Source organism: Lissotriton helveticus, chromosome 8 (assembly GCF_964261635.1).
Source record: "Lissotriton helveticus chromosome 8, aLisHel1.1, whole genome shotgun sequence".
Lineage (NCBI taxonomy): Eukaryota > Metazoa > Chordata > Amphibia > Caudata > Salamandridae > Lissotriton > Lissotriton helveticus.
Window position 1 is genome coordinate 105,901,376 of NC_136069.1, and position 23,818 is coordinate 105,925,193.

Here is a 23,818-nt window from a genome sequence, read left to right on the forward strand (position 1 = left end):
ATCTGTTTTCAAAACCAACACATAAATACAAATTTTATCATTTACAATGCCAATAGCTCAAACTTTTCCAAAGGCGAAACCGTTGCATTGTAAATGCTTGTTATTATTTATGTTTTCATATGAAAGAGCTATGCACAAAGGGTTTCAATGTTTCATGTAAAATGTGATAGCCTGGATATGCATTATAATGAATAAAGTATCACCTTTAGCACATCATAAGGATATTGGAAGTCACCTCGGAGTTTCATTACCTTATAAAAGAACTCAGCCTTTGGCCTCATTCTTATACATGGTCATGGAACACCTCCATTATTTGCAATACCCTAAAGTGGTAGTTTGTTGTTCCCTCATATGCAGGGCTTGGAATGACTGGGTATTTATCGTTTTCTATCAGGTCCAGGCCGCGTTGTTGTATTCAGTCCAGTTGGCTTTCTAGGCCTGTTTGCTACCATCTCTCTAGCAAATAAAGTGACCGTTGACACTGTACTGGTTATTTACGTTTGCAATTCACCATCTGTCCGTCTCGCGCTCTGCCTCGCGCTCTCTCTCTTTTGCTCGCGCTCCCTCTCTATGGCTCGCGCTTTCTCTGGCTCTCCACCATTCCGAAGAGTTGGCTGTGTGTCCTCGTGCACAATCGCCGCCCTTGCGTTAACCTTGCGTATTAATAATGCACGAGCAGCTTTGGTTTCTCCGAGACTCTAAAAGTATCCGATTGCAGGCGAGGAGCCCTTAACGCCGGGGGCCCGGAGCCCCTTCGGGTTCTCATAATAATCAGCCACGGATCAAAGCAACGCCTGGGTGGGAAACGAAGAGAACCCCCCGCCTGGAGACCACCGAGCGCCTTTCATTTCAAGCAATGCCTGCTGCAGGGGTGGGCCCGTTGCGAAAAGCATGGCGGAATTAATTCAATTCAATGGTGTGGCCAACAGTGGATGGGAGGGGGAGGAGAAGCGAAGGGGGCAAGGGGAAACATGTAAATGGAGGGGGGTCGAATGAGGCAAAGAAGAGAGGATATTGAAGGCAACGGACGAATGACGAGTTTAGAGAAAGGGGCTGACAGGATGATGAAAGGCGGAGTAGGAAGAGATGGTACGAAAAGAATGAAAGAACAAGTCAGGTCCCGGGCCGTGCTGTGATTGGCTGATGTCACGGGGGTGTCCCGGGCCGCCAGCCAATCACAGCGCGGCCCGGGAATGACGTCACAGGGGTGTCCCGGGCGGCAGCCAATCACAGCGCGGCCCGGGACAAAGGGGAGGGGCTTAAAAAAACACCGCGAAACGCCCCCGAATCGCGTTTTCAAGAGAAAGCGTGATTGACAGCCTCTGTCTCCCAATGGCTAGCCTCCATTTATGGAGCTAGCCAATGGGAGACCGAGGCGGAACCAAAGTCAATATGTAGGATCATGAGGTTTCGCCGTGGGAGGAGCAACTGCTACGCAGTTGCAACTCCCAGGTCGAAACCTAAAAAAACACATGCACTCCCACCAGAGAGTGCTGAAGCACAAATAAAACAAGCATTAGAAAAGCCAACAAGTTTGCTGTTGGACACAATTCTTTGGGCTTTCTCAGTGCTTGTTTTGCCATTGTTTTTGTAAATGTTTATTGTTGAGGGATCTGCGAATCCCACAACAAGATACAAATAAAAACTGGATAAAACTGAAGGGGACTACGGATGTGCTGCTTGTGAAAGAGCAGAATGCTGTTACTCACAGTGAAGTTAGCCAATAGCTGAAGTGTGATGACCCTCTGACCCCTCCTGTATTCTATAGTGGGAGGCAGAAATATGTGAATGACAACAACAGACAAATGGATGAAGAGGGCTGGCTGAGAGTCTCTATAAATAGGTATACTAAAAATATAATTTTATAAAATCAAAAACTCGTGCTTAATGTTGGACCTAGACGAAAGAGTCCCCTCAACTAAGGAATAGAAGGATATAACTCACCCAATCAAGTGTAAGAACGAAATACTCCTCGGCTGGACAAACGCAAATAGGGAGAAAAATCACAATCAGATGCAGGGAGGAGAACTAGACATCAAAGCCATCCAATCATAAACTAATGGCAAACCCACAGTCCACTCGTATCTATAAAAATCAGAATGTCTATCCAACAACTATGTAACTGAGGCCTAAAAAGGACAGAAGAAAGTTTCTGAATGGTCGGGAAACTACAGCAAATTACAAGGTCACGCGTACGAGCTGCGGAGATAATGGCAGATTTAGAAGTGAACATACAGTATGAACCCCTATTTTAGGCCATATTATCATCATTTGCAATAATGCTGGATACATAAAATCCGAGCTCGACAAATTTAAAAAGTGGTCAAAAATAGTCAATTTTGTCTCTGTGATACAGCTTTGCAGCCCCTCAGTGTTCTCCGGCATGCTTCCTATTTTTTCTACTACTCTTCTGTCGTTCTCTCTAGCTCACCCCTAATATCTCACCTGTGCCACAGGAGGGATTGCTGCTGTTCTGCTTCACTGCCTGTCCATCCCTTCCTTCTCTCCCATGCTCCTGGTTTGCACCGGTACCTCTTCTTAGACACACTCTACAAGTGCTAATGTGTAGGGTGTCCTCTCCTCCAAATGTATCTTTTTCATGCAGTTTGGGCTTTTTTTCACTACCAGACAATGATGATTGGTGAACACACAGTTTCTAGGTCTGGTTTGACAGTGCAGCTGTCTGCAAGGCCTATTATGACCACTTCTTTAACATACACATGTGTGCTCTGGCTCAACCACCATCCCACTGACTAGATAATTTAACATCCCACCTTCCAGAGAGTGCATTTATTGTAGGGGTCTCCAATGGGTAGCTCAGGATCTCGCCAGCACTCTGGGAAGTAGATGCCTGAAGGGCGCCCCAGAACAGTACTTAATTCAGGTCTACTATAGCCTTATCACTTTGCAAGATTTTCTTTGAGGGTGTTAAATTCAAAATAAAACTTAATTATTTAATAGAAAACCAAGTATTTTGAGAACCAAACATGCTGATGTTTGAAAACAAAATAGCTGAAAATCCCAAACAGATTTAAACTACTCTTTGAATGATAGTTCATACCTAGATCTGGAGATTTATAACTTTTAGTATTTTCTTTGTTACTTACTGCTGTGGCTCTTATTTAGGCCTGGGCGGTGAACTATGCTCCGTTCTTGAGTTTTACGCACTTCGCGGAGTTCCAAAAAACTCCGCTCTACAGAGCGCAGTTTTTTCCTCACTCGCCAATAGTACGTTGGCGAGCGCGAGCGAGGAAAATCCGACGCGAGACCGCTTCCCAGCGAGATTTCTCGTCTCGGATGGTCGCTACTGCTCACGTTGAGAAACCTTCCGTTTGCATTGAGGAAGCTGCCGCTGCGTGTTATGCCATTCACGCTGATTTTACAGTGTGGGACAAACACTCCGCACTAAAAGGGAGTGCGAACGGCGCAAGGTAATGCACTCCGCCACTCATGGAACTCTGTGTAGCTTGGCAGAGTGTTTTTGTTACTTGCGGAAATCCACGAACTCCGCCCATGACTACTCTTATTTTATTAGTCATGCGGAGCCAATTTATTATAATGTTTTCCGGACATTGCTGTTAGTAACTCTGTCTTATGTGTGGGGTGAATGGTTTCTACTAGAATATCACATTTTAAATCTCGACTAGCCAATATATAGTATCCAGAATATAGACTACAACAATATCATGAAAGTAAGTATTGAATATGCTACTTACCAGTATGCATCTGTTCTTGGCATGTAGGGCTGCTGACATTCATATCTATAGCATAGATCGCCGCCTAGTGTTGGGTCCGGATGATTGCACATTGTTGTCCTGGAAGAGTCTTCGAAGTATCACGAGATAGGTGGCTCCTCCCCTGGACTACAGTGCGCATGGGCATCGACTCCATCCCCAGATTGTTTTTGGCCATTGTGGCATAGATGGAGTGTAACAGTGTGAGCGATGACCATGCTAAGAATAAGTGTAAATTCTGCAGCCGCTACAGGCGCCGGGGAGGAGGGTGGGCGATATGAATGTCAGCAGCCCTACATGCCAAGAACAGATGCATACTGGTAAGTAGCATATTCAGTTCGAGGCATGTGGGCTGCTGAATTCATATCTACAGCATAGAATAAATAGCAGTCCCTCCATTAACGGCGGCCGCCTGTGCCAGCTGCAGACGTTTGAAAAAGTGTCTTAAGAACAGCCTGCCCCACAGCTGCTTGGAGTGCACATCTACACAGTAGTGTTTAGTAAATGTGTGTGGTGTAGACCATGTGGCTGCTCTACAAATATCTTCCAAATGGATATTACCAAGGAAAGCCATGGAGGCCCCCAACTTGGGGGTGGAGTGGGCTCTGGGGGGGACCGTTAAAGTGCCGCTTAGCCTTGTGATAGCAAATCTGAATACACTTAACGATCCAACTGGCTATACCTGCTTTGGAAATGGGGTTGCCTTTGTGCTGGGCTGAAAAGGCTACAAAGAGTTGTTGTGTCTTCCTAAAATCTTTGGTCCTATCGATGTAGTACATCAAAGCTCGTTTGACATCAAGAGTGTGGAGCATTCTTTCTGCTACTGTCTCTGGGTTTTGAAAGAACGCGGGCAGCTCAATGGTCTGATTGACATGGAATTGCGAAACCACTTTAGGAAGAAATTTAGGGTTAGTGCGCAGCACCACCCTGTTGGAGTGAATTTGAATTAATGGGTCTTGTACAGTGAGCGCCTGTAGCTCACTAACACGTCGCAGAGACATGATGGCAATAAGAAACGCCACTTTCCATGTTAAGAACTGAATATCACATGAATGTAGAGGCTCAAAAGGTGGTCCCGTCAGCCTGGTGAGGACCACATTGAGGTTCCATACAGGAGCTGGCGGGGTCCTGGGAGGGATGACCCGTTTCAGTCCTTCTAGGAAGGCTTTAATGGCAGGCACTCTGAAAACGGAGAGATGCTGCCTGTTTTGGAGATAAGCCGATATGGCGGATAAGTGGATCCGAATGGAAGCATATGCTAGATTGTATTTGTAAAGATGTAACAAATAACAGATGATGTTGGGAGTGGATGCATCTAGCGGGTTGATGTTGTGTTCAGTACAGTAAATGACAAACCGCTTCCATTTCGCTGCATAGCAGGCTCTGGTGGTGGGCTTTCTTGCCTCCCGTATGATATCCATGCATTCAGGAGGCAAGTCAAGGTAGCCAAATTCTAAGACTTCAGGAGCCAGATCGCCAGGTTGAGCTGTTGCGGATCTGGAAGCTGAATGTCGCCACGGCTCTGCATCAAAAGCTTGGGTGTGAGGTGCAGCCTTTGATGCGGTACCACGGAGAGTTCTAGAAACGTGGTGTACCATGGTTGGCGTGCCCACGTTGGAGCAACCAGGATGAGTGTCATCGAGTGTTGCTTTAGCTTTCGTGCCACCAGCGGTATGAGAGGTGCTGGGGGAAAAGCATACGCAAATCTGCCAGACCAGTTCATCCATATCGCATTGCCCTGCGACTGTGGGTGAGGGAACCTGGCGGCAAAGCTTTGGCATTTTGCGTTTTCCCTTGTGGCAAACAGGTCTATCTCTGGATGACCCCACTGCTGGAAGTATGGGTGGAGTACTGATGGATGTATCTCCCACTCGTGCATTTGGTGGCTGTACCTGCTGAGCAGATCCGCCATCTGATTGTCCTTGCCCGGGAGGTGTTCCGCCATGAGGAAGATGTTCCTCTGAATGGCCCACTTCCACATGCTCTGAGCCAGATGAGACAACTGTGAAGAGTGTGTACCTCCCTGCTTTTGAATGTAGTACATGGCCGTCATGTTGTCCGTCCGGATCAACACGACTTTGTTGCACAGATGTATTTTGAATGCCTTCAATGCCATGAAGATTGCCATCAGTTCTAGGTAGTTGATGTGCATGTTCTTTTGCTGCGTTGTCCATAGTCCCTGCACCGTGTAGTGGAGTACATGAGCTCCCCATCCCTGGAGAGATGCGTCCGTCGTCAGGATAATCTGTGGCACAGGCTCTTGGAACGGTCGGCCCTTGCAAAGGTTGTGTGGATTACACCAATGCAGAGAGCTGTATGCCCGACCGGTCACCAACACTAGGTAGTTCAACTGTCCGTGAGCCTGCGTCCACTGACGAGCCAAGCATTCTTGGAGCGGACGCATATGTATCCTCGCGTGCGGGACTATGAAGATGCAGGAGGCCATCATGCCTATCAACTGCATGAACACTCGTGCTGGAAGCGAGTGTTGCGGTCTGAACTTCTGGATCAGCGGCTGAATGCTGTCGATCCTCACAGAATTTGGTTGAGCTGTGGCTGCCAGAGTATCGATCGTCGCACCCAGATATTGCCGCACGTGGACTGGCTGAAGGTGCGACTTGGGATAATTCAGTGAGAACCCCAGATCGTGAAGAAGGTGAATGGTTTGGGACATGTTGGCGGCGCACTGCTGGGCCGACTTTGCTTGGACAAGCCAGTCGTCCAGATAAGGATAAACGTGAACGTTTTGCCTCCTAAGGTGCGCAGCTACTGTCGCCAGACATTTTGTGAACACCCTGGGCGCTGTGGTCACCCCGAAAGGTAGGACCTTGAACTGATAATGCTGACCCTGAATAGTGAACCTGAGGTATTTTCTGTGTGATGGATGCAGTGGAATGTGGAAATAGGCATCCTTGAGATCCAAGGTTGCGAGGAAGTCTCCCTGATTGAGCAACGGGAGAACCTGCTGCAGTGTGAGCATATGAAAGTGTGCTGATAGAATGTACTGATTCAGGGGTCTGAGGTCCAGTATGGGTCTGAGGGACCCTTCCTTCTTTGGGATTAAGAAGTACTGGGAGTACACTCCTGTTCCTTCTTCCTCCATTGGCACGAGCTCGATTGCCCCTTTTTGCAGCATGACGAGTACCTCCTGCTGCAATAAGTGCAAATTCTCTGTGGACATAGGACGGTGTTTTGGTGGCATGTTGGGTGGAGTGGATGTTAACTCCAGGCAATAACCGAACTGGATAAGTTTCCTGACCCACCTGTCTGTGGTGATGGATTTCCAGACCGGCAGGAACTGCTGGAGTCTCCCCCCGACAGGTGTAGTATGGTCGAGGGGCAGTGACAGGGCGTCACTGTTTGTTGGTGGCGGAGGAGCGGGAGTTGTTGTTTCCACGACCTCTGCCCTTGGTGCTGTTGCCCCGATAGCCGCCTCTACTCTGCTTGGTGTAAGAGGACTGCGCCCCACCTTTATTGTATTGCGTTTGCTGGGACATCTGGCCTCTGGAAACACCTCTATTGCCTGAGCGACGAAAAGTACTGCCCCGAAACTGCTCGGACTGGAGAGCCCCCATGGACTTTGCAGTCTCGGTATCCTTCTTTATCTTTTCCACGGTGGTATCCACCTCAGGACCAAATAACCTATCTGGGTTTACTGGCTGATTGAGGATGGTGGTTTGTATCTCCGGCTTGAAACCGGAGATTCTGAGCCAGGCCTGACGTCTCAACATGACACTGGTGTTAATGGCCCTGGCCACGGTGTCTGACACGTCCAGTGCACATTTAATAGAAGCGTTGGAGATAAGCTTCCCTTCCTGAATAAGCATCTCAGCTGCCTCTTTATACTGATCTGGAAGATGTTGTAACAGGGTCTCTAGTGTGTCATAGTGTGCCCTGTCATATCTGGCCAGGAGTGCCTGAGTGTTTGAAATACGCCAGATATTGGCCGCTTGAGCCGCCACCCTCTTCCCTGATGCCTCCAGCACTTTAGATTCCTTGTCAGGGGGAGGAGCATCACCAGTGGTCTGCGAGTTCGCCCTCTTCCGGGCATTAGAAACGACCAGAGAGTCCAATGGCAACTGGCCCTTGATGTAGGTAGGGTCGCCAGGTGCCGGCTTATATTTCTTTTCAATCCTAGGGTTGATCACCCTGGCCCGTGTGGGTTCCTTAAAAATGTCTGCAGCATGTTTTAGAACCCCTTTCAGCATGGGGAGAGTCTTGACAGTCTTTTCTGCTGTTGAAAAGGTATCAAAAAGGAAGTCCACTTCGATAGGATCAGCATGTAGCTGGACGTCGTGGTTTTTAGCCGCCCTCTCAATTAGAGCATTAAATGCCGTCGAATCCTCCGTAGGAGAGGTCTTAACATTGTACACCTGAGGGTCCTGGGCAGTTTGCTGATCCCCTGGGTCACCTGCATCTGCCCATAAGTCTTGGTGATCCTCAGGATCTGTGTTGGCAGGAAAGTTATACTCCTCGTCATCACCTTCTGCACCCTCCACATCTGAATAAGTGGGTGAGGGTTTAGCCACTCTTGGAGTCCGTGGAACAAGCGGCTCCACCAGAACTGGGGAGTCCGCAGCAGGCTTCTTGCGCTTCAAAGGAATCGTGTAGGACTCCAAAGGCTGGGTTGCCGTGATCTTCCTCTTGTAGAGGGTAAGTTTCCCGGTGTCAGCGTCGATAAAGTGTTCCGACTGCTCCTCCACCAAGGGTAGTCGATGCTTTAAGCCCCCAAGCGGCTGAGAAGGCTTCGACGCCGTAGACACTTGCACGGGCGCTTCGGCGACCGGCCGTGGTGCGAAGGCCTTCGGTGCTACCTTCAGCGGCAACATAAACAGGAGTGGCGTCGAAGATTTTGGCGTTGTGGCAGCTGGCTTCGTGGTGGAAGCATCCTTCGGAGCGGCCGCGAAAGCCTTGTTCCTGATGCGTTGTAGTGTGTCCGACACCTGCTTCGTAAAGGAAGCGGACGGTTTCGTCGACCCGACAGACGTCTTCGGACCACCAGCGAGTGAAGACTCGAGCGTCGATGCCTTGGTCTTATCCGGCCGAGGTACAGGATCAGCCCTTTTCGGCGCGCTGTGCCCACCTTCCGTGCCGATGGCCTTTGGCACCGACGTTTTCGTGTCGGGGGCCTTGGCTACTGCATGCGGGGCCCCAGTCTTCGGTTCGACGCCCTTGGCAGATTTTGGCTCGGCGCCCTTGACCGACTTCGGCTCGGCGCCCTTGGTCGACTTCCCGGGGTCGACAGCCTTCTTCGGCTTCGGCTGCCCCGACGCATCGGGTGTCGAGGAGGCGGCCGGATGGACAGACGTCTTCTGTTTCGACGGCGTCTCTATTAGTTTCGTTTTCGTCAAGACCGAAGGTTTCAGTTTCGGTTTTGTTTTGACCAACGTCGGCTCCGCAGAAGTGTCCGTAGCCGGGCCCGTAGGCGAGGCCGTGGATCTGGGTGGAAGGTCTTGGGTAAGGCCGTGTGGCGATCCCTCGACCTGAGCCTTAGTGATTGTCTGATCGGGGCTTAGCTCTTCACATGAGCTATCTTCCGTGGCTCCATAGGCCTCATTGTCGTCTCCTACCTCGTAGACGACGTCTTCTTCATCGACCACCTCGACGTCCGCGTCGTATTCGTAGTCGATCTCCTCCGCTGGAGGGGAAACCTGCATATGAACTTCTTGTTCGTCTGCTTCTTCTCTGTCGAAGATGTCCATCGGTGCCGGGGCCGACTGCCGGGCCTCCTGGCGCGCCACGCGCCGAAGGCAAATCGTCTTCTTCGATCGAAACCTGGAACAAGCCATACAGTTGGCTTCATCGTGGTCCGGCGACAGGCACTTGTTGCACACCGGGTGGACGTCGATGTGGGGGTACTTAGATCCGCACACGGGACATTTCTTGAACGGGCTCCGTTCCATGATGTGTCGTCGAAAGTCTTGCTGCGTCGACTGGGCCTCGAGCACCGAAGAGCCAGGCGACTCTTCTGGACGTCCGACTCGGGAACTGAGCCGGAACAGAGCTGGGACCGAACGCAGAACAATACCGACGGTATAGGAAAAGGCCTTCGGGCCTTAAGAAAAGTCTATATCGATTCCGAACTGGAGATGTCGAATATACATCCGAACCCAATGGCGGAAAAAAACAATCTGGGGATGGAGTCGATGCCCATGCGCACTGTAGTCCAGGGGAGGAGCCACCTATCTCGTGATACTTCGAAGACTCTTCCAGGACAACAATGTGCAATCATCCGGACCCAACACTAGGCAGCGATCTATGCTATAGATATGAATTCAGCAGCCCACATGCCTCAAACATAAAGTTAAGCAAAGTTTTGTTTACGTTCTAAAGTCCACATCTATTTTTCGTGTAGGTACATAGGTGTGGATTTTGAACAGTAAATATATACTTACTTGTATATTTACCTTCATGATATTGTATTAGTCCATATTCGGCATGATATTTTGGCATCACTTAAATATTGCAAAATACATCTGGGCAGCCACTACTAGTAATCCTGCAAGGTGTGTCCACTACCGAGATTGTCCCTGATATGGTCACCACTCCAACAAATTGTCAAAGTCAGAAGCTCAGGGCTATTTTTGTTGATCAAAAGTAGCTCATTATAGAAGAGGTTGGAGATGCCCGATTTTGGGAAACACAAGGGTCTATTTTACATCTGAAAAGTAATCTCAATCATCACACTGTCCACCACATTCAGTTTTTTTCCCGTTCTAAATGCATTCTGCACCAAAAGCAATCCTCTTTTGCTAGTTTTCCACCACCACTGGCAAAGCCCATAGGGCAGGCTTTAATTTGATAAACAGCATTTGTGTATAATATCAGTGGCGGCTGCTCCAGTTTTGGGGTGGTGAGGCAACGCAGGGGGTGCTAGGTGGGACGGGAGATGGGGTGAGGGGAAAATAATAAATAAAATAAGAGACCTGCTTCTGTGGCGGCCACCTCGGTGCTCCTCTTCGGACGCTGGCCATGCTGCTCCCACGGGGTAATCACAGCGCTGCTCTCATGCTGGTAATACCAGCATGACATCATCGCTGTGATTGGCCTGAGCGGGCTGACTTCACGCTCCCTCAGGCCCATGGAGCCTGGGGCTTTTCTTCAACACAGATGGGTTGGAGAAACATGAGTGGGCATGTCTGATTGGCCGACCTGAGACGGCCGGCCAAACACACCTCCTTGACTGTGACGCTCTGGAGGATGGCCCCACCCTCAGCTGGGAGTAATGAAAAAGAAAATGATAATAAACTGTTTTTATCATTTTATTTTTCAGTGGGCCGCCATAACGGAGGAGCCACCCGTGCATAATATATGTAAACAACATCTGAGAATGAATGACTGTGTCTTGTTGTGCTGGCACATTCAAATGAGGCTTTGCTAATACTTGCTATATTAAGTTATTTTTATTTGCTAAAAAAAAATGACGTAAAAAATTAATAGCCACAAAATAAGAGTTACATATTAAAGATAACTGGTGCACATGCTTTCAACGTTTGTTCACTGATGACAAAGTAAGTTAAGGCGCAAACACTGAAGCCCAATTGGGTAAATAGGACAATAAAAACGGGGCTGTATAAATCTTTACCTCTGAAATGAGAGCCCACACCAACCTTCGTGCCAGCATGACTGTGATGAATGCTGCCAAGTGATAGTCTATCAGGTGAAAGTTCTAAGAGAAGGGAAAGATATTTAAAAAAAGATAAGACCCACTAGTGCCACATAAAATAAGTAGAAATATGAATCTTTCAATGGAAGACCAGCAACAGCACACTGGCATTTCTGCAGTCCTGACTTTGTTCATAATGGAGGCACAAACAGTAGTGTGCACTTGCCAGTTTGTTTTCCTTATGCACAGATAGATGCGTTCAAACAGGTACTTCAGTACAATACATTTTCAATCTGGTCCTTCGATAACCAACCAAAATTGCAATGAACAGTTAAAAACACAAAAGCTACTGTCTTTCCTTAAAGCACACCTGTTAATTTATATTCCATTATTTCTGTCATTTTTAATCATTTAAGGTTGATTTACGTCTCTTGTGGCTTGTTGTGATGTAGTATCTCGTCTTGACGTTGGGTTGTCACGACGCACATAATGCATGGGAGACAGTAATGAAGGACTATCATTTTAATTCTGATACCAGAAAGCACCTGTAATAAGAAAATGATATCAATACTCACCTGCTACAGATTATTACAGGCTACATTCTACCTCAGAAAATGAGAGTAACACCAAATAAGTGTGTCTCAATAAATAATCTTGGTCGGGCAGAATTGGATGGGGAAATAAAGAGAGTGCTTAACAGAACTGAAACACCCTGTAATTTCTAATCCGGTATAGATTATAAAATACTATGAAGTACTATTGGGAAGATAGAGACAAAGTGGTTGCATAACATCGGGTATTCCTAAAAAAAAAAAAAAGAAAAACATCCCTCTTTTTTGCTGGGCTCTAACAATGGTAATCGGCTCGCCCTCTACAATAGTGGACTACAGCAGCAGAAGGAAACTCGAAGGGCCTCTTATGCAGCTAGATATTGTCCTTCTTCAGGAGACTTTTTTCTGCAGTTTCAATCAACAAATAATAGCATTGTTTATGTGATGCAGCTATATTGTAATGTACTGTACTTTCATAAAACATGTTTTGATTGTTCAACCTCTAATACCTAAGCAAATGTTCATATATACTTCATGTTTTAAACTTGGGTCCTTCTCGAACAGTGTATTTTGTTCCCCTCACTACCCCCATGTCTTTCGACGAGTCACCTGCCTTTGTTCGTTGCTATCTTCCAGCCCACGTTATGATAAACTTAGACTGTCACAATCGAAGGTACCAATCGAATTTACTATTATTACTAATAACAATATTAACCTTATTATTACCTGGCAAACTTAAAGGGAAAAGCTTAGGGAATTCATCATAGTAAGAAAAGCTTAAGAGTAGACAGGAGCTTTAGGGCATGTCTCAATCTTTGTTTTGTTACCAAAGTCTGGATAAGACAGATTAGAATGAGAGAAGTCTTGGCCTTCATTGCATTATGCTTTGCAGTGGGAGCACTACCCACTAGTTTTATGGGGGTGTTAAACAGCAACTTCTGGATCATGCAGAGACCATCACTTGCCTGCTAATCTAGTGTTTATTCGACAGAGGAGTCTCTCTCTGCCCCGCAGTCACCCTGTGGGCTGTCTGGTGTTTTGAGCACCTTCCTAGTTGGAATTTCACTCGGTTGTCAGGAAATTTACCTAAACTGGCAAAACTCTTGCGACGACCCAAGTGTCTTCTTAAAGATACCATTATGGGCACCAGTTACAGCAACAATAGTTGAAATGAGCAAAATGAAATATAAGGAACACATTCTTAATGCATAGGACCAGGAATCTGTACTCTCCATTTGATACTTCGGTATGAATAAGAACCCTCCGCGCTTTACAAAGGTAGGACACAAAGTCGGACGAGATACCTCAGAAAATCAGACTGGGCAAAAATGAATAATCGTAAGCACTGGTTGACAAAATCTGAGTTTTAAACTATTCTTCAAAGAATAAAAAGATCAACAGTGGACAAAAATGGCAGTCGATGCAGAGTGAAAAGTATGTTAGAGGCTTTAGGAAGATTATCCCAGTAGTGTGAACAGAGATTATTATCCAACCTTAGCCGAAGACATGTAAGTATAACATAGAGGAGAGCTACTAGATGGGTATAATGCATGTGTACGTGCAGTAAGTCATACAGGCCAACTGTTGACTGCAGCCATGACATCACTACACTACCATCTTCCAGAACTTAAGGGCACCTATAACGATTTGTTGAGATCTATAATAAGTGGTGCGAAAATTGCTCTACCTTTAATTAAGGGAGACTTGGAATATGAATACAGTTCCCCAAATTTTGAAAATGGCTTTGTTATTGAATATTTTTTAGAAAGGTAAAATAAATATTGCCTGCAATTATCACATAATGGCATTAACAGATCATGCTAGTAAAGATTTTACCATTTAAGCAATTCCTTGCGTGCGCAATTGCAGCACTGGGTTATGGACAATTGTTTACTTCACTATTCCTAATGGGGTTTAGAGAAAGATGCTCCACCACGTATAAGAAGCGCACTAGACTAATGTCCCAGTAGCAGTGGTGAAGAGAACTGCATCACTTTATTGTGCTTTGCAGACGTCTTCACTAGATATGAAGGATACACCAAGCTCTTCCAAGAAAAAAATGATTCTGGTTTGCCACCTCCTTATTTAGGGAATGTTCAGGAATAGTGCAAGGCTTGGCAGGTGGGTAAATTGCCAAATACATTTTACATGATTAGAGAATTAGGCAAAGTCAAATGATGGCCTCTCCATTGTTTAATCAATAAACAACTGGTTTGCATACGATCTTCTCTGACAAATTTTGACACTATAACTGGGTGGGTATTGTGTGGTCCTCACAGATGAAAGCTTTAATATGGATCTCACACTAACCAATCTACAAAGTAGCTCAAATGGTTTACAACATTACTGCAAATGGTTCAATACTGTAGTAATTCACTTCAATACTAAATAGATCACTTTAGGAATGAGCGCTGAAACATACTTGGGAAACTGGAGACATTAGCCCAGAAAGTGTATCCAAAACCTGCTTTACATAGGTTGAAGCTTTTGTAAGAGGATACAAAGTATTATAATAAGGCAAAACAAACGTTGGCTAGCTGATATCTTACTTATTTTGTACATACAGGTTTCCCTAGCTAATGCAATGAAATGCATAGGCAAATGAGAAGTGTTTTTGCAGGAATCCGCTTTGGTGAGCTATTGTTTATGAGCCAAGGCACTATGTTGCCTAACCTATTCTTTCTGTAACAAAATGCATTGAAAGAGAAAGTTCCACAGACGGTGTCCACCCTCCTTTAAATCCTGCCCATAAGACCTGACTTGAACCAAATATTTAAGGAAAACAGAAAACACTCCCAAGGTATCCTATCTTGAGTGAGGCAGAACTGCACAACGCAAACAGTTGCCCCGGTCTGCATATGACACCACTCCTCTCCAAACCCTATTCCCTTGGACAATGAAAAGCGAATGTACAGGTGAGAAAGATGGCTATATTAAAGTATTGAAAAGCGTTGTCTATGCCTCAAAAGTAAACCTTGCCCTGCTACGTCATATTCAACAAAGCATTACAGAAGCAACAAACTTCCACACCTGGAACTTTAATTTAGCACCTTGTTGCAAAATCCACAAATTTCATATTTTTAGAATGCACCTGATTGATCTTACTATCTTATTAGACAAAACTACTTTTCAATCTTTTCACACTTCTCCAATTCACTAATACTTATTGTGAGAAGCTGGCCTGGTATATGATGTTCACTTATGTAATTGAGAACCCTGCACCAGTCAAGACAAGCCTTCTGGTGATTTAAGAGGTCTTAGACAACCTTAGAAAGCACTCTCAGTGGTAACTGTGGAGAGCAGCCGTCAGGCTTAGTCTAGAAGAAGTGTAAAGCAGTTTGTTTTACCAAAATGCAATCTTATATAGATTAAGTGAAAAGCTCCACAACAAGTATTTCTAAAAAGATGTATTTAGTATACAATACTCTCTAGAATGCTCAAGTATCTTCGAATTTGAGATAAACACAATGCACACAATACTTTAGCAAAGAAACACAGTATATAGCACAAAATAGACAATGGCCGGGGGTTGGGAGGGGCAGGGGATCAAACCATATACTAAGAAAGTGATATAAGAACCACAACTTGAGTCAGGACAGTGTTGAGAGGACGTAGAATTGCTGGGAACCCACAGAACCACCCATGATAAGTAGATAGGGAGCCTACGGAGAGCGCGTGCAGTGTGGGAACACGACCGCGGGCTCCGTAAAAGCCTATGTGCAAGTCGCGGTTGGAATTTTAAGGATTAAGGACCCTACCCAGTGGACCCGGAAGAAACCCCGTGGAAGACAGAAGGTTGGAGAGCCACCCCACCCATGGATACCCTAGTACCCACGTTACCTACACCAGGGAAGCCGGGTGCATACGTGTGAAGTGGTGTCAGAAACAGCCGTCGAACCCAAAGTACTTCAGGAAAGTGCCGCTGCTGGAAGAGGAGCAAGTGTCTGTGGGAATCCAAACATGGATTCTTGAAGAGAAGTACCTGAAAGCAAAGGAGACAGAGTCTATGTCATTCAGGAGTGACCAGGAGACTAGGATGACGAATGCCCTCCGATGTTGGGTGCTTTAGGAAAGATGACAGTGACATTCACTCTGCAGCTGTGAGGACCAGGCAATGCTGAGGAAGACCAGGACCTGGATACGAGCTGTCCCACGAACGATGTCTAGTGCTGAGGGGTCGTGTCCGGTGGGAGTACCAACAAGCCTTGGCAAAGGCAACCCACGCAGGAAGTACAGAAGGTGTACGGTTGGGACCAGCAAGGTCCAGGAGACTCACCAGAAGCAGGGGAGTCAGGGATAAACCCAAGCAATCAGGGGAGCCCAAGGTAAACAAAATGGACCCACAGGCCGGAGGCACAGGAGTCGTGAGAGGACCTTGAGCAACTCTAAAAGGAGCAGGGCACGGTGCCCAAGAGGCGGTGTGGCCGAAGATCTTGTTGGAAGAAGTTGCTAGAGTTTGGGGCTACTTGGAGTCCAATGCACTTGCCACAAAGTTGCCAACAAGCATGTGCACTTTCAAAATATGTGGTGCACAGGGGTTCAGTTAATGCAGCCTCCACTAAGGATTCTGACCAGAAAACTCTGAGAGGACAGCTCAGGCCTCAGGAGACGTAGATAACCACCACCTGTGTTGTTGAACCCAAGGGAATCAGCAGACCAGTCAGCAGTGTTGAGGTGCCTGCGAATGCAGGGGAGTGAATCCTTCACTCCAAGGGAGATTATTTCAGTTATGTTTAATGCTTCACAGGCCTTGGAGGTTTCTGTATGATGCACAGGCACAGACAATTATTATTAAGTGACATTTATAGAGCGCGCTGACACCGTGAGTTTCCTGGCGCTGTAGAACAGAGGGGGAACAGACTGAGGAGGTTTACAAGGATTAGCAGGGTGGGGGGGAAGAGGAAAGTTTTGAGCGGTTTCCTAAAGAGAAGGAGGGAGCTGCTGGATTTAATGGCCATAGGGAGGGGGTTCCAGAATTTTGGGGCCAAGGAGGCAAACCTACGTCCACCAAATTTATTGGTTCTTATTTTGGGCACGACAAGCTTTTGGAGATGGGAGGAGCATAAATCGCGAGTGGGGCGATAAGGGTGGATGAGTGAGGTTATAAAGACGGGGCTGGTGCCATGAAGTGCTCTGAACGTGAGGCAACCCACCTTGAAGGCCACTCTCTGCTCTATAGGCAGCCAGTGTAGTTTATGCAGCAGTGGTTTGGCTGATTTCCATTTAGGGGATTTGTGAATAAGGCGAGCTGCTTGATTTTGGACTGCCTGTAGGCGGTGGAGAAGTGTTTTAGGAAGGCCATGGTAAAGGGAATTGGAAAAGTCCAAGCGGGAGAGCACTAGGGAAACTATCACTTGGATTAGAGCGGCAGGGGGGAGTAGGTGACTGATTTTGCGGATCTTACGAAGTTGGAAGGAGCAGGATGAAACCACCGAGCCGACGTGAGATCGAAGGGAGAGTTCGGCATCGATGGTCACGCCCAGGCTCTTTACAGTGTTTGCGGGAGTGGGTGGGGTGGCAAGTTCCCTAGGCCAGAAATGCGCCCCCCAGGCGGAGGGACTTGGGCCCGGAAGGAGGAGCTCTGTTTTCCCGGGGCTCAATTTCAGATGGTTGGTGTTCATCCATTCCTGTATATGGACCATGGCGGCGTGGAAGTTGGCTACTGCGTTTTGAGAGTTGAGGGGGAAAATGATCTGTAAGACAATGCAGCAGACTGGAAGGCCCAAACGAAGTCCAGCGAAGTCTAGAGTCCCCAGATGGCAGAAGTGCAGTGGTTTTAATTCTGAATCTTATCCCACGACGAATCTAGCGACCTACACCCAGCTAAGCCCTTAAGTACTCTAGGGAAAGGGTTGGGAAGATTCAGGGGACCCTCCAAGGGAGGGTCTGGACAGGGGGAGGTTACTTCCATGTCCTTTGTCCAGTTTTGCGCCAGAGCGGGAGCCAACAGCTACCAGAACTGGTTTGAACTGGACTATGCACAGGGACACCAAATGTGCCCCTCATGCGGACTTTCAGGCGCTGGCATGTGCACCCACCCGGTCCCAGTACCCTAAATCCTGTCTGGGAGGTGGTCATACCTCCCTGTGAAAGGATGCCTTCTGTTCCACCTTCCTCTGATTGAGCTTGGCTCTGAAGCAGGAGGGCAGAAACGTGTCTCTGGTCGGCAGCAACCATTTTGTGCTATCCAGGTCAAGAAGGCTGGTACCGGGAACACAGAGCCTAACGGAGGGCTCTTCCAGTGCTTGGAATCATACCTCGTACAACGTTTACTGTGTAGGAGGTATGATTCCAACATGTTTGATACCAAACATGATAGGATTTGTTGCAGCCGTTTTCGAGCTGGTCATCGCATAATTAAGCGGTGCCCCTCTATATAGTATATGGCTGCTTCACTGACAACCCGGGAGAGTGGACTCTGTATTCCTGCTCATGAGGGGCACCCTCTCACTTAAAACCAAGCACTCTGCCTTCAGGAGTGCAAAGGTCTGCTATAGGGGTGACTTAGAGGTTTTAAGTGCAGTGACCCTTAGATATAGTAAACCTATATCTTTAGTAAGTGGTACATGCACCGGCTTACACAGGCTGCAATGGCAGACCTGTAGTTACAGTTTGAATGGTCTCTCGTGGGTGGCATAATGCATGCTTCAGCCCATGGAGGACATCTGGGGTACCTATGTCCTGGGTAACTTAGTGCCATACACTAGGGACTGAAAAGGGTAACCCTGTATCCAATCTGGAATGTACCTAAGTACTGAACAAACCAATTTAGGAAGAAAGCAGATAGAATGGGGTCCTAATTAGCAGGATCCTAGACAGACAAGGTCAAAAACACAGCTTAGCACCAGGTAAAAAGTGGGGGTAACCATGCATAAGGATCCTACCTTCCTACACTTAGGCTTTTATTTTTCTGGGCTTAATGGTGTGAAAATAGTGATCACATTTATAAATTCGTTTTCACACTAGTTCTACAACTCGTGTTCAAATTGGAGCTTTTTATATGTTTTAGAAATTGAACCCGGTTTGTTTCTTTAGCACTAGAAACAATCAAAGACTGACTATAAAACATAAAATACCTTCAAATTTCATGTAATGAGGATATTGAAAATCACCTCTAAGTTAAACAGACTTAAGATGGCAGTTATCCAGTTGGCTTCAGCCTCTATAGCCATAGATTATGAGCTGAACTATGCTGGCAGGGTGGTAACTCTACATTCAAACACCAGTACCTTGCGGTAGCACTCCTCCAGTACCATGCAATTCAATTATGTGTTAATGCCTATGTAATGGGAAATTTTCATGTGGGAATATTACCGGCTGCTCAGAGCAATTTGTAAATGTGAGCAGGGGGTAGCGGTTAGAAAGTAACTGGGCTGAGAACAGGAGCTTTACATGTGCTTCCAGATGGGGTAGAAAGGGGGTCAAGCATGGCCCAGACCTGGGACTAGGGTGGTGTGCACTTCCAGCCAAATCACATGACATTTTAGTGGCATGATTTTAGAGCTGTAAAAATCGAATCTGTTGTTCCCGCACCTAGATTTTTACTAGACAACTTATGACTGAGCAGAGCGAAACTGCGCAGAGCGCACTTCCTCATGGGAATTATACTCCGCTCGACTCATAATTAAGGCTCCTTGTTTTCCGTTTTTACTGATGTATACACATAAATACAGACAGAAAACATTTCTTTTCTTGTCTGTATTCATTTTAAAATGTGGATAAAAACGGAAATTGGGTAGCTTTTTGAGTAATTCTAAATACTGTCGGTCATGACTGCCTGGCCAATAGCTGTGTGGAGGGGGGTAGGGGAATAAAAAAGAAAGAACTTTTAGAGTAGAGGCGTTAACAGCAGAAGATATGCACACGGTTGATAGTGAAATATGCATATTTTCTTATAAGTACATTGATTTATCTTCAGCGGGTGTTTACAGCATTGAAACATAGAATTCATGAGTGCATATTTACCGTTAAATAAATACGGAAATCTATTAATTTCAGCTTCATTTTTCCACAAAACCCAAAATAAATATGGATAAATACAGACGGAAATGTAAAAAAAAAAAAACATAAAACCGAGAGCCCTAAACATAATCTGGACCCATCCGGTCCAGGAACTCTTTCATGACTTGTAATGTTCTGAATTAAAATGAGATATGTAGGTAGTGTCAGCTGGCTTTCTTCTGGTAAAGCACACTGTTCTGCAGAGTTGCTACTGCATGTAAAAATAAATTTCAGTAAAAGTAGGCCTACTATTTGTGCCCGCTGACTTCTCGTTGAAGCACTTCCTTCTGCATTACTGTGGCTGCCACGGTTAATTCCCCACCCCTGGAGCAGGCTCCTGTTGACGCCATACAAGGTAGCATGCTGAGAGCCAAAGACGCAACAAAATGAGGTTGATGGGCACTTCCTAATCGCCTGCACCCAAAACCTACTTAGCATATCACAGTGCCGGCCACAACCTCATCAATTGACACATATTTTGGTCCTCTGACGAAAAGAACCACAACAACGCCTCATACAACCTCGAAACACTAACTGCACTGGGGGGGTTTCATCCATTGGCCATGGCACAAATTCTCTTCTCCATGGCCAAGATGCATTAGTTTAGATCACAAAACTAAATGTAAATTTTAAATTCTGGGTGGTTTAACACATTATTTCACAAATGTGCATGACCATTAAGTACGTACTCAGAGGATGGGTTTTTAAATTTTTTATTTCTGAGCAAGTCACAATCTATACGACTATTTTTGCAGCAAAGGACATTGTAAACTTGCATCAATTTTTTTAATTGCACAGCTATCAGATAAAGATAATTATATATTAGGACCAGAAAAATGAATACGCAGTCATTAAATGGAGCAACATACAAGAGGGTCTAAAAAAAAAAGGCATAGGCAAATGCAAAAGGAGAGTGGGGATAGGTTTAGTTAAATGCTGAGATCACACTGTTGGGATCAGAAACTAAGCCAATACACCATCTAAAGCAAAGAATTTATATTCAAGAAACACTTTTGCAAGTGAACTCCTCGTATTGAAGTTTTCTTTAATTTTTCTACCATGAACCTGATTTTAGGTGAGATTTCCTCTCAGTAAGTTGTTTTGTAAAACCTAATAAACTTCATGAAATTAATTAAGATTATGAAGGTTTATGTTAAAAACCTAAAACACCCCCACCAAGTTGTAAGGAAGACAACATTTGCATACTCTTAGTTACGTCCCTAATGCTAGGCAAATCCTGAAACATTAGCATGTTTGAACAACAAGCTGTGATAAAGTGTGCTCTTTCAGCATGGTTGCCCCCACTTTTTCCTGAATTGCTGATGTACTTTGAATGAGTGTGCCCTGGGCTCCTGCTAATCAGGTACCCAGGGCCTATGTTTTTTCCCTAAAACTGCATTGAAGCCTAAACCCAATTGGAATATCTGGCCACAGGTCAGCCCCTGGTAAAGGGTACCACAGGTACCCAGGGCACTGTGACCACAGAAGGCCTCTAAGGGCTGCACCACTTATTGTGCTACCCTTAGAGGTCCTGTACCCTGACACTCACCCACTGCCTTTGCAGGCAGCGTGTCTTGGTGCAGAACAAAGAAAAGAGTTGACATGGCACACATCCCTGTGTATGCCTACAACCCACTGCCCTGGTCAGTCACCCCTCTAGCTGGGTGCACTATACCAGTGGTGAGGGTACGGGTGCATGAGCCATGTACCCCTACAGTGTCTAAGTCCTTACTTAGACATTGTAAGTGCAGTGCTGCCATTAGGAGTATATGGTTATATATAGGAGTTTGTCATTACAAACTCCACAGCACCCTAATAGCTTGGTATCAAACTTCTCAGCACATTAAACCCACACTGATGCCAGTGTGGGATTAAATGAAAAATGCACACAGACGGCATCTTAGAGATGCCCCCGGTAAACTAACATATCACTAGTGTCCAGGCTGAGTGGCTGCTTTCAGCTGCCACCACCAGACAGGTTTCTGGACCCCTGGGTCGAGAGCCTGCTGCTCTCTGGGGCCTGAAACAATGCACATCCTGGGATGAGGTGCCAAGACTCCTCCCCCAGGATGGGCAGGGTTCACGAAAGGGAAGGTTCAGAGGCTTGCCGCTTTTGTGAGCTTCCCCAAGCCACTTGCTGCTTTCAGCAACTCGTCCCCACTGGTTCTGACCCACACTTTGGGCAGGAGAACCGGCGGGAAAAACAAGTGAGGAAGAGAGGTGTGCCCATCTCTGCCATCTCCACCCCTCAGGTGGGGGAGGGGAGGTGAAGCACAACTCTCAGTCCATGCCATCTTGAAGATGGGGGGACCCAGCCAACCAGGGACAGGCTCATGCCCCCCTCCCACTGGAGGGTGGCATAACAGGGGGTGTACCCACCCCAGAGAAGGGACCCATTGATCCCTGCCTTTTACCTACCTGTAACACCCCTAAATCTAGTATGTAGGGGCACACCTGAACCTTGCTTCCTTAGACAAGAACTTGCAAGAAGAAGAAGAAGAAGGACCGAACAGCCGTGCAGCAGCTAACACGAGGAAGACGCCCACTGGCTTGGCCCTAGCCCTACCAGCCTGTCTCCCCTCAAACCTGCTCCTGAGAAATTCCGATGTGTCCTGCAGCCAGCAACCTCGAAAACCCCGGAGGACCTGCCTGCCTTCAAGCACAAAGGCTTTGTCTCCAGTGAACACCAGATTTGTTCATCTGAAACCTCTGGCTCTGGCCGGACACCACAGATACGCCCCACTCTGCACCCGCGGTCCACGGCCCGAGCTCGAGTGGGCAAACACCACGAGGAGGTCACTCTGGCAATCCTCACCCGAGATCCGGCGACCCCTGACCTGCCTCAAGCCTCCAGTCGACGCCTGCAGTATAAATCCAGAAGACCCCGCTAACCGCGACCCGGAGCTGGTAAGAAGATCCGAACCCAAAAGGCACCCCTGCACCTGACGCCCCACGGCTTTGTGTGCCCAAACCAACGGTGCCTAACTAACACCTAACTTCCCAACTTACCTCTCGAAGTGGTGGTGGTCGCAACCAGAAGACCTTCATCGCCCTGATTGCAGTGCTTTAGCAAACCGGAGGTTCTCCATTGAAACCAACAGGTCGTCCGACGTCTAAACAGCACCCTGCACCCGGCCGCCGTAGTGCCGCTGAGGGTGCACCTTTGGTGCGCATTGGTTTCCCCATTTGCCCTGAACTAAAGTCCAGGAGCTTTGCTCCCACAACCCAGTGGCCTGCTCGTCAGCAGCCACCAACCGGAGGCCCTTTATCCCCCATTTGATAACATTGGGCCTCAGCACTCGGCACCTGGTCACCCTAGTGCCGCTGAGGGTGTAACAAGAGTGCATCCTTGATCCTGGGGAACCCCTGAGTCTACCCCCAGAACCGCCACTCCACTACAAAATACTTACCTCAAAACCGATAACAAGATTTTCCTCCATAGGATAACATTGACTGTGCTTCTGTGAATACGTTTCTAAGTGTGGAGTTTGAGAAACTAAAGAAATTCTTTAATATTGCATAATCTAACAAAAACGATTTTACTTACCTGTTTTTCAAAGAATGTCCCAGAGTAGTATCTAGGTATACTACTCTCTGTGTAAGCCTAGTAATCTCAAAAGTTACGTACCTGCTAGTTTACTGAAAAGCCTATTCAACTCTATGTACTGCATTTACTAAGTATTGCAATTCTTTGCATCCAAACTCTAAATCAAATCACAGTGCATAAACAATTATCTTTCAAACTGTATTTCAATTGCATTACTACTGTAAAGTAGTTATTGCTTCCCCGTGCCAGGATTGCTTGGTTCTAGAAAATAAAATAACTAAAAGAATATTTTTATACAAAAACAATTGGTCTGAAGTTCAGTCTGAGTGAGTGAATTCATTTGCGCACTGTGTACAACAAATGCTCAACACTGTCCTCT

General features: G+C 46.6%; 1 protein-coding gene across 2 annotated transcripts in view; it reads right to left on the reverse strand.

The window, feature by feature from the left end:
• The window catches only part of TMEM39A (transmembrane protein 39A), a 335,139-nt gene that overhangs the window by 60,547 nt on the left and 250,774 nt on the right, over nucleotides 1-23,818 (reverse strand). For both annotated transcript variants that reach the window (XM_078656707.1, XM_078656708.1), the window contains one exon: nucleotides 11,320-11,403. In XM_078656707.1, the coding sequence (XP_078512833.1) occupies nucleotides 11,320-11,403 (84 nt within the window). The remainder of the gene's footprint in view (nucleotides 1-11,319; nucleotides 11,404-23,818) is intronic.